At 40.0% G+C, this 11,935-nt stretch overlaps 1 protein-coding gene across 1 annotated transcript; it reads left to right on the top strand.

The window, feature by feature from the left end:
* The first annotated feature begins 7,003 nt into the window (after nucleotides 1-7,003).
* On the top strand, nucleotides 7,004-9,948 carry LOC121795765 (probable 1-deoxy-D-xylulose-5-phosphate synthase 2, chloroplastic). The gene is made up of 6 exons (XM_042194359.1): nucleotides 7,004-7,240; nucleotides 7,325-7,495; nucleotides 7,560-8,147; nucleotides 8,227-9,090; nucleotides 9,177-9,461; nucleotides 9,536-9,948. Exons 1-6 carry the CDS (start codon nucleotides 7,127-7,129, stop codon nucleotides 9,689-9,691), a joined length of 2,178 nt encoding a protein of 725 aa, XP_042050293.1. The 5' UTR covers nucleotides 7,004-7,126; the 3' UTR covers nucleotides 9,692-9,948.
* Nucleotides 9,949-11,935: the final 1,987 nt, after the last annotated feature.

The following is an 11,935-nucleotide window of genomic DNA, read 5'->3' on the forward strand; positions in this document are numbered from 1 at the left end:
CCGCCGAGGGAATGGCCCTGCCTGAAGCTTTCAAGGCGGGTACGGTCATTGAAAAACTTCCACCCGGCTGGAAGGACTTCAAGAGCTACCTTAAGCACAAGCGAAAGGAGATGAATCTTGAAGACTTGATCGTAAAGCTGTGCATCGAGTCAGACGTGTGCAAACACGATGATTTGGCTAAGGTCCATGGCCCAAATGTTGCGAAGGCCAATTTGTTGGAGCGCGGCGGTCCCTCCAACAAACGCTCCCGTCCAACTGCAAAGGATAAGGGCAAGAGGAAACAGCCTCCGAAGAAGGTTGAAGGCAATTGCTACAACTGTGGCAAACCTGGCTACTTTTCCAAAGACTGCCGCAAGCCGAACAAGAAGCCGCTTGCCTACGTTGTTGAAAAAGAGTTCAAGGACTGGGATGAAAGTGACCTTGTTGTTGTGGTCACGGAAGAAGTCAACCTTGTTGATAACAAAGGTGACTGGTATATCGACACTGGAGCTACTGCCCACGTCTGTGCCGATAAGAGCAAGTTCGCCTCCTACACCGTTGTTGAATGGATGAAGATCAATATGGGGAATCAAGCCTCGTCTCAAGTCCTCGGCATTGGGGACGTGATTTTCATGATGGCCTCTGGCGTCACCATCACTTTGAAGGATGTGTTGCACGTCCCGGACATCCGCAAGAACCTAGTGTGGGGATCAATACTAATGAATAAGGGGTTTAAACTTGTATTCGAATCTGATAGGTTTTCTTTGTACAAGTTTGGAAAGTCACTCGGAAAAGATTTTGTAACCGACGAACTTTTCAAGCTTAGTGTAGCTACACACCATGTCCCTAAGCCGTTGGCTAATAATAAGAATGCACCTACTTCTTCTTACTTGACTGAGTGTTCTAACTTGTGGCACAATAGATTGAGACATGTAAATCCAAATGCCATTAAAAGATTAGTAAGTTTAGATTTACTAATGGCAAATGAAGTAGAAACTCAAAACAAATGTGAAACTTGTCTTGAGGCGAAAATGACTAAGTTACCGTTTCATTCGGTTGAACGGAACACGAAACCCCTTAAATTAATTCACACGAACGTATGTGACTTAAAATTGGTGCAAACGAGAGGTGGTAAAAAATACTTTATCACATTCATAGATGATTGCACAAGATATTGTTATGTCTATCTTTTAAGAAGTAAAGACGAAGCAATAGAAGCGTTCAAAAATTATAAGAACGAAGTCGAGAATCAATTTGGATGTAAAATCAAAATGATTCGAAATGATAGAGGAGGTGAATACGTAGCCCCGTTTGAGGAATTATGCAACGCAAGTGGTATAATTCATCAAACAACTGCACCATATTCACCATAATCTAATGGTGTTGCAGAACGCAAGAATCGAACTCTCAAAGAGATGATGAATGCGTTACTGATCAGCTCGGGGATGCCCCAGAACATGTGGGGGGAAGCTGTTTTGACAGCCAACTACATCCTAAACAAAATCACATGCAAAGGTAAGGACGTTACTCTTTATGAGTTGTGGAAGGGAAGGAAGTCATCCTACAAATACCTCAAAGTGTGGGGGTGTTTGGCAAAGGTAATGGTTCTCCGCCAAAGAAGTTACAATCGGTCCTAAAATGGTTGACTGCATCTTCATTGGGTATGCACTTAATAGTAGTGCATATCGATTTGTTGTCCACAAGTCTGAAATACCGACTGTGACCGTGGAAACAACAATTGAGTAAAGAAATGTTATATTTCTTGAAAATATATTTCCTCGCAAAGACAAGGAAAATATTGCACCCAATTCAGAGACGAGAATTGAGGATGAAGCCACTAGTTCTAAATCAGTGGATGAAGAGCCAGAATCGTGCAAGCGAATAAGGCCTGATCCAAACGATGTGGTACCAAGACGTGGTAACAGGGTCAGAACACCAAAGACATTTGGTCCTGACTATATTGCATTTATGTTGGATGAAGAACCAACATCGATAAAAGTAGCCTTTGATGGCCCAGACAGGTTGCATTGGAGAGAAGTTGTTCAAAGCGAAATTGATTCAATTTTGCTAAACCACACGTGGGTGTTGGTTGATCTACCTGAAGGTGGTAAACCTTTAGGATGCAAATGGGTCCTTAAAAGAAAGTTTAAGGCCGATAGAACAGTGGACAAGTATAAAGCTCGACTGGTAGTCAAAGGCTTTAAACAAAAGGAAGGGTACGATTTCTTTGATACCTACTCACCTGTAACGAGGATTATATCAATTCGAGTGCTTCTTGCGATTGCTGTTGTACACAATCTTGAGATTCATCAAATGGATGTTAAGACTGCGTTTCTAAATGGTAACCTTGAAGATGAAATCTATATGGAACAACCTGAAGGTTTTGTAGTACCTGGACAAGAGAAAAAGGTATGCAAACTGGTTAAATCCTTCTATAGATTGAAACAAGCGCTGTTGCAGTGTCACTTGAAATTTGATAACGTGATGTTATCAAATAGATTTAAAATCAACGAATGTGACAAATGTGTCTACATTAAGAACACTGATAATGGATACGTTATAGTGTGTCTCTATGTTGATGATATGTTAATCATGGGTAGTAACACCCAAGTGATTAACGACACGAAAGCCATGTTAAAGAGAAACTTCGACATGAAGGATATGGGTCTAGCCGATGTAATTTTTGGAATGAAAATTCTAAGAACATCCGAAGGAATCACCTTAACACAATCTCATTATGTTGAGAAAGTATTAAAGAGGTTCAACGCATATGATGGCACCCCGACTAAGACGCCTATAGAGCTCAATGTTCACTTGAGCAAGAACAGGGGTGAGCTTGTTGCACAAGAAGATTATACACGGGTCATTGGATGCATTATGTATCTTACTAATTGCACTCGACCTGATATTCCGTGCGCAGTGAACAAGTTGAGCCGTTATACGAGCAATCCAAGCAAAGAGCATTGAAAAGCTCTTGTAAGAGTTTTGAGGTATCTCAAGTATACTCAAAATCATGGGCTACACTTTTCGAGATACCCCCTGTACTTGAAGGGTACTGCGATGCAAACTGGATATCCGATAACAAAGACTTACTTTCAACAAGTGGATATGTCTTTACTATTGGGGGTGCTGTTGTCTCGTGGAAATCCATGAAACAGACATGTATTGCCCGATCCACCATGGAATCTGAATTCATAGCATTAAATAAAGCTGCGGAAGAAGCTGAATGGCTTAAAAACTTCCTTGAAGATATTCCATGTTGGTCAAAGCCCGTGCCTCCAGTGTTAATTCACTGTGATAGCCAAGCCGCTATTGGGAGGGCAAACAGTGGCCTGTACAATGGTAAGTCTCGATACATCCATCGACGACATAATACCGTGAGACATTTGATCACAACATGAGTGATTACAATTGACTACGTGAAGTCATTGGATAATCTAGCGGATCCGCTAACTAAAGGGTTAAATCGTGATCAAATGGATAAATTGCTAGAGGGAATGGGTTTGAAATCCACAAACTAAAGAATTGTCATAGTGGTAACCCAACCATGATGACTGGAGATCCCAAGAACTTGGTTCAATGGGAAAACTAAGCTATGAGAATTCGTGTGAACACTCATCTACATCTATTCCCTTGAGAGTAATAGAGTGTTGAAAAAACTTGCCTAGTGGTGAGGTTAAGTCTATGACTTTTAATGATCCCTAAAGGATCTCGTTGAGATGAAGTTCTCAAAGAGACCGAGTATGGAAAGATACTTAATGAGAAATCACCTATGTAAGTGTGAAGTGTGGTCGCTTCAAACAATATACTTATGAATCCAAAGTGGTGTCCAAGGCCTGAAATGGACACAAACGTGAGAACTGATGAGGTTGAGGTGTTTAAGTGTTAACATCATTGTCTCGGTGCACGCCGTGGAGGACTAGTTCAAGTCATCGCGCTACTAGTCCGCCTGTGTATCCGATGGTGTTGACTATGGATGGTTCAAAGCCAAAAACTACATATCCTTACATACCTCTTGAGGGTTGAGCTTGTGTCTGCATACATATGCATTTGGCAATTTCCACTCATGTGGGGGATTGTTGGAATCGTGCTTGGTCAATGACTTTGACTAATAATAAATGTTACAAGACATTTAATTTTGTGAAATTAAATGCAATAGCGTCGATCTATGTTCCAAGTAGATGACCGTAGTATATTCATTTTCTCAAATCTGATTCCCGGTGAGTGAGAAATAATATATTAAAGGTGTTCACAATAAAGCTAAAAATGAGCTATGAGAAAAACTAAGGGATTAATTAACTAAGTGTTAATTATCCTACACCGGGGATGATAAACTTCTTTGATAAAGTATTTAATAAGATAAATTATTATGTGTAATAATTATCGTGGAATAAGATGGGTGACAGAGCCCACACGCGCGCACGTGCGCACCACCGCCGCCCGCCCGCGAGCCGCGCACCGCGCACCGTGTCCCGTGTCCCATGCACCGGGTGCCTTGTGCCTTGTGCCTTGTGCCTTTAGACCACCCCAAACTCCACGCTATCCCCGACGGGTCCTGGTCCACGTCATGTTTCCACTGGACCCCGACGCATAACGGGAGACAAAAGGTCCCCGCTGAACCCCGACGCATAATGGGAGACAAAATGTCCCCGATGGACCCCGTCGTGTAGCATGTCCAGGGGCGTCATGTCTCTTCAGCTCCCAATGGCTAGTGCACCGGTCAATAACCCCCGATGGTTACAGTCAAGTCATCATGGCACACATAATGACTATTGACTCCATCAATGCCCCTGCGGGTGGACTTGGCCTATAAATAGGCATGCATCCATTGCGTTATGTACAGAACATACAGAACATACACAAGCATTCTTGCATACACGCTCTCTCCCTCTCTGCATAATCATCCCGTCGAAGCTCTGCCCCCGCCTTACTCCCGTTCGCCGGAGCTCTGCTGCTAGCGGTGCTGCTACTTCAGAGACGAAGCCTTTTTATCTTTGGGGACAACACACCAAACCGTGAGCACTACCGAGGCGTATCTCGTCTTGCGGAAAGATGACTCCTCGACTCGGCTTACCACTTTCCACAAGTTTTTCGTGTAATTTTTTCAGTTATTTCCGTGTAAATTTTCCTAGCTTTTCCGTGTAATTTTCGCCACCAAGTTTGTATCTTAAATTTTTCAACAAACACATGGCTATATCAATCCGCAAATACATTAATATCAGTTGGCATCACAATAAATATTAGTTTCTGACTCAATATCAGCTTCTTGCTTCATGAATATGAGTACTTAAATAGATATCAGTAATATGTTTTGTAATACCAACTAATATTAACATATCAAATACTCCATTCATCTGCCATTAGGAGTCTCATTTATGAGCGGCACGGGTTTTAAGAAATGTAGAAAAGTGTATGGAAAAAAATTAGTGAAATAGGGTCTCACTTGTATATATTAGTTTTAAATAAAATGTGAGTGAGTGGAAGTGACCCTATTACTATTTATGGTAAAAGTGAACAAGGACTCTTATTCGCGGACGGACTAAAATGAAAAAACGGGACTTCTATTCGTGGAATGAGGGAGTAATTAATAAAATTTTCAAATTCTCAAAACTCTAATTTTTAAAATTTAACATGGCCATCTATTTAATTAAATGTTCCAATTACACGCTATATCTATATCGTAAATTAAAGATTATAAGAGAACTTAGTGTAACACTATGAAATAGTGGTGGGAGATTGTATCTCATTTCCTGCGTATTGCAAATTAATATAACTAGTAATGCTCGGAGAAGTTAATTAATTGCTGCAATTAAAGTTTTTGAAATTTTTGTTTTTTTTTGCTATATGATAAGGTGGTCATATTTATATGCAGACAATAGATACCCTCTATTTCTACGTGGCTCTCATGATAATCACATACGGAATTGGGTTACCGAAATCTAAACCATACAAAAATAAACTACTACTCTTCAATTCGCCTTATAACCCATGATCAGCAGTTCATTCACTTCTGTTAAAAGTCAAGTTTCGAAGACCAGAAAGATTTTTTTAACACGAACTGCAATAAAACTAATAGGACTTAATCAGTGCAAAAATGAAAGTGCCAAACTTAATCAATATCATGCAATCGCACTTAATTAATTTTGGGTTTAAACCATCTTTAAATAATAATAATAATAATAATAATAACAACAACAATAATGTATAGTTTGAACTTTCAAGCACACTTTTAAAATACTCCTATATACTTCTCCATCCAATTCGAATTTTGAATGTATTTTATATTTGTAAAGAGAATGATAATTTTATCTTTATAAATGTATCATTTGTGTATAATAGATTAAATTTGGAGTATAGGATATTGAGTGCCGTATCATATAAAATACTACTAGTTATTATAATCACGTACTGGTAAACCATATATATGTGTGATGATTAAATTATGGCAACCATTTTGTTAAATAAATAGAAAAATTCTGACTCAGTAGTCAGTACATCAACTTGGAAACACCTCACCTCAACTCAACTCATACTACGACTCAATTCTTAATTTTCCAAACTATGACTGTACATAAATCAGACACATTGACCATTCTCGTACGTCCAGCTATCGAATTTGACTATACAATCAAATAAATTTATTTTCTCTTATCGCCATTTAATTAAATAATATGGATATATGTATATCATGAATTACGAAAATCATGAAGGACATACACAGAGCATGCGCTACTTAGAAAAATTCAAACTCGTTATCTCCATTATAGTAATAATAATTTGCATCACTAGTAGTAAGTAAATAGTAATACCGCTCTGAATTTATTGAAGTAATTAGTATATGTAGTAGAGTATTATTGAAAATGTTCCAGTCCAAACGGCAAGTGTTTTTAATTAAAATTTAATTTTTCTTGACCAACGAAGCCAAAGTTGGCAGGCTAATCTGGCATTTTCTGCTTGAGAAATCGCGTCTTTTATCTACCCCTCCCTCTTTACTTTTTTGCTATAAAATGCTACAACAATCTCAGCACTAATAAACTACTTCTCCTTCAAATAATTAAACTACTTCTCCTTCAAATAATTAAACTACTTGTCTCTCTCTCTCTCTCTCAACACTCCTAGAAAGAGATACACACACAGAGAAAGAGAGATGGCATCATCTTGTGGAGTTCTCAACAGCAGTTTCTTGCCTTTGCTCCACTCTGATGATTCCTCAACCTTGTTATCTCGCTCTACTGCAGCTCTCCCCCTCAAAAAGCTTAAGGTTTTTAAGTGATGATATTCATTTATAAGATTAATTGATCCAATTCTTTTGTTTAACGATTTATGTTTTGTTTTTTTTTGTCAGTTTGCGGTGGTGGCAGCTCTTCAACACGACAACACGAACGACGTTGTTGCGAGCGGGGATGGTTTGACGAGGCAGAAAACGAGATCTCTGAATTTCACGGGAGAGAAGCCTCCGACGCCGATTTTGGATACCATCAACTATCCAATTCACATGAAAAACCTGTCCATCGAGGTAATAATAATTGCAGAATTAGAAATGCAACCACAGCCTCGTGTTTAACGTATTTACTTTGCAGGAGCTGGAGAGATTGGCTGATGAGTTGAGGGAGGAGATAGTGTACTCGGTGTCGAAAACGGGCGGGCATCTAAGCTCGAGCTTGGGTGTGTCGGAGCTCACCGTTGCGCTGCATCATGTATTCAACACACCAGATGATAAAATCATCTGGGATGTGGGACACCAGGCCTACCCGCACAAGATCCTCACCGGGAGGAGGTCCAGAATGCACACCATTCGACAAACCTTCGGCCTAGCCGGATTCCCTAAACGCGACGAAAGCGCCCACGACGCCTTTGGAGCTGGCCACAGCTCAACTAGCATCTCTGCTGGCTTAGGCATGGCTGTGGGGAGAGACTTGTTACACAAGGACAACCATGTGATATCGGTCATCGGAGACGGAGCCATGACCGCCGGCCAGGCGTACGAGGCGCTCAACAACGCAGGATTCCTCGATTCCAACCTCATCATAGTCTTGAATGACAACAAACAAGTCTCCCTGCCTACTGCCACCATCGACGGCCCTGCTCCCCCCGTCGGAGCCCTCAGCAAAGCCCTCACCCGTCTACAAGCCAGCAGAAAGTTCCGCCAACTCCGCGAAGCAGCAAAGGTAGATAGATCAGTCAAAATTCAGTATCAGTTGCTGCCTCAGTTACTACTTATACTAACTTAACATGGAAATGGAACAGGGCGTGACTAAGCAGATGGGAGAGCAGGCCCATGAGATTGCATCAAAGGTGGACACCTACATGAAGGGGATGATGGGGAAGCCCGGGGCCTCGCTCTTCGAGGAGCTCGGGATCTACTACATCGGCCCTGTCGACGGCCACAACATAGAAGATCTGGTATATATTTTCAACAAGGTTAAGGAAATGCCAGCGCCAGGGCCTGTCCTCATCCACATCATCACTGAGAAGGGCAAAGGCTACCCTCCTGCTGAAGTTGCTGCAGACAAGATGCATGGTGTGGTCAAGTTTGATCCCAACACTGGGAAACAGATCAAATCCAAATCTAACACCAAATCCTACACTCAATACTTCGCCGAGTCTCTGGTGGCCGAAGCAGAGGCCGACAACAAGATCGTGGCGATCCACGCAGCAATGGGGGGCGGCACGGGGCTCAACTACTTCCAGAAGCGTTTCCCGGACAGGTGCTTCGACGTGGGGATAGCGGAGCAGCACGCTGTCACGTTCGCAGCCGGGCTGGCAACAGAGGGGCTGAAGCCCTTCTGCACGATCTACTCCTCCTTCCTGCAGAGGGGATACGATCAGGTGGTTCACGACGTAGATCTTCAAAAGCTCCCGGTACGGTTCATGATGGACCGGGCGGGAGTGGTGGGGGCCGACGGCCCCACCCACTGTGGCGCCTTCGACACCACCTACATGGCCTGCCTGCCCAACATGGTCGTCATGGCCCCCTCCGACGAGCTCGAGCTCATGCACATGATCGCCACTGCCGCCGCCATCGACGACCGCCCCAGCTGCGTCCGATACCCCAGAGGAAACGGGGTCGGCGCGCCTCTCCCGCCTAACAACAAAGGAACCCCTCTGGAGGTACGGTATACGGCATAGCTTCTTCATTCAGTAAAAACACCCTCACATTATTAATAAATACGGTTTTATTATTTGGTCAATCACAGGTTGGGAAGGGAAGGATTTTAAGAGAGGGGTCCAGAGTTGCAATCCTCGGATTCGGTACTATCGTGCAGAACTGTTTGGCCGCGGCGGAGCTTCTTAACGAGCACGGCATGTCTGTAACCGTGGCAGATGCGAGATTTTGTAAGCCACTCGATGGAGAGCTGATCAAGAAGTTGGTGCAGGAGCATGAGGTTCTCATCACTGTTGAAGAGGGATCTATTGGCGGATTCAGCGCACATATTTCTCATTTCTTGTCCCTCAACGGACTTCTAGACCGAAGCCTTAAGGTAAAAACACCTGTAATTACTACGACTCAACTACGTTGGGATAATTCTAATAATTTTATTTTTGGGTATTGCAGTGGAGGCCAATGGTGCTACCAGACAGGTACATAGATCACGGGGCGCAGACGGATCAAATCGAAGAAGCCGGGCTCAGTCCGAAACACATTGCGGCTACGGTTGTGTCACTAATTGGTGGAGCAAAGGACAGTCTTCATCTAATCAACAACTTGTGATCTTAATTTGGTCAAAAAGGGACATAGAATGGTGCCTGAATGCGACCACACAGCAGCAGTTGATATCCTCAGAGATTTTAGTGTTTTATATCTCATGTAATGTAATGTAAATATGGGGAAATATTGCTCTGTAAAACTCTAACCACACAAGTTGGGCGAGTTTTCTGAATAATCATTTAGGTGCCAACCTTATGTTTGTACACACAAATAATCACTCTCATACTTTTATTAAATAAATTTATTTGTTCCATTTTTTACATTTAGTGGTGGTGTTAAGTTACATGTTTAATTAGATTATCGTCATTCTTTATCGTTGTAGACATATTATATACTTGCAATTATTTTAATTGACATCACTACTGCTACTAAGTCTAAATTAACAGTTTTTTATAAATAATTCAGTACTATTTTTTTTGTGCGTACAGCCAGCATAGCTTGTGCCAACTTAAAAAAGATGTAAGCCTCTTTTACCATTACAAACATTTTAAAATCAAGAACTTGCTTTCTTTAGAATTGTAAAAGGAAATTACATGTAGTATAACAACTTTAGAACTAGCCCAGCAGAATACTCCCTCTGTCTCTTAATATGTGTCTCACTTTGACTCGGCACGAACCATTAATAGAAACTAAAATATCACATAATGGAGGACAAAGGGAGTACTTAAAATCAACACTATTTAAGGATGACACGAGTTTTAACGCACCAATTAATAAGGGACGAACCAAAATAGAAAACCGAGACATATAATGGAGGACAAAGGGAGTACTTAAAATCAATATCTAGCTGCAAACTTTAAAAAACTAAAATATATAGTAGCTGATTTGTGGATGAAAGTGACAATCAGCCTAAACTCAGTAATCCTAGTAAAAATTGTCAATTCATGCCAGCTTAGCTAGACTTGGTTATCCTAGTATGAACTCGATCAAATCATACAAAGTTCAGTGGACATGGTAATTTTGGCATGAACTGAGTCAACTTAGAAACGAATATCAAAAATGTTGAGCATATGATCAAACGAATTGAACGAATGAGAAATTAACTTATTTGAGCTTTTCAAAAATTTCTTACAACATTAACCTATACACTCTGAGAGATTGTTCGGTTTACAAGATTGTGTATCTCGTGATTTAATATGCAGTGTGTTTGGTTCATGAGATTGAATCTCACAACTCAATCCTAGATGAATAATCATGTGATAATTAGTCATAGTCAACCTCATCCAACTAAAATAATATCACTACTTAATCCTAGATTATATTTTCATACTATTATTTTATCTAGCAAACCGAACACAACCTAACCCTGCATGGTACACGATACGACAAATCCAGATAATCAACAAAGTAATGTAGCTAAACTATGCGTATACATGGAGAACTTTATGAATGTGACATGATTGAAGATGATATTTCCCCCCTCGTTCATTCGATTCTTTTCGCATTCTTAATTATAGGTGCAGTATAATTTATTTACAAAATAATTCGTACAGTATATATTATAAATGTTATTCAAATATGTTGCAAAAACAAAAAAAATGAAATTAAAGTAAAATTATGATATTGAGGGTCGGTCTATAGAAATTGTAATATTGATAACCAATTTAATTGACTAATTGTGTTAAATTGAGTTTACATTTAAAATTTAACGAACCCATTACTTTTTAGCTAAAATAGATCAAATCATAATGTTGAAATAAAGTTGTTTTGGATCAGAACTATAACACATCATTACATTCAGGATTAAAATTGGACTTTAATCATTGAGGATATACTACTACTACTACTAATAATAATAATAATAATAATAATAATAACTCTTATCAGTAGTATTTTGTATCTTTAATAAAATTCTAAAAAATTGTAAGTGTCATGAAACTAGGGATATGATGATTAAGAAAATATAGTGAATGAATATTTTTTAAAATACTGTATTACACAACTTTCTCATTTTGAGATTCTTATTTTTTTACTATTAAAAAAATTAAATAAGTAAATAAATTTTAAATCAATAAGTAATCATTAATTTAGGATTGAATTCTGCCAACCAAACTAACCGGTAAATTGAAGGGAAAATTGTCGACCACAAAACAATACTCTTTTAAATGGAGTATAAGAGATAAATTATTGGAGATAAAGGGACAATGACATATCCTGCCAAACCAACATGATAATATCAACGTGTTTAGTGAGGAAAATCATCTCTTTCAGTTGCATGTTATTGGAAGTTCATTGAAGTGTTGCCCT

The sequence above is a fragment of the Salvia splendens genome, chromosome 3 (assembly GCF_004379255.2).
Source record: "Salvia splendens isolate huo1 chromosome 3, SspV2, whole genome shotgun sequence".
In the NCBI taxonomy this organism is placed as follows: Eukaryota; Viridiplantae; Streptophyta; class Magnoliopsida; order Lamiales; family Lamiaceae; genus Salvia; species Salvia splendens.

Excerpts from the sequence above, each read along its gene's own strand:
- LOC121795765 (XM_042194359.1), top strand. The coding sequence starts at position 7,127 with ATGGCATCATCTTGTGGAGTTCTCAACAGCAGTTTCTTGCCTTTGCTC. Across the intron at positions 7,496-7,559 it reads TGAAAAACCTGTCCATCGAG|GAGCTGGAGAGATTGGCTGA; the intron begins GTAATAATAATT and ends TTTACTTTGCAG. Across the intron at positions 9,091-9,176 it reads ACAAAGGAACCCCTCTGGAG|GTTGGGAAGGGAAGGATTTT; the intron begins GTACGGTATACG and ends GGTCAATCACAG.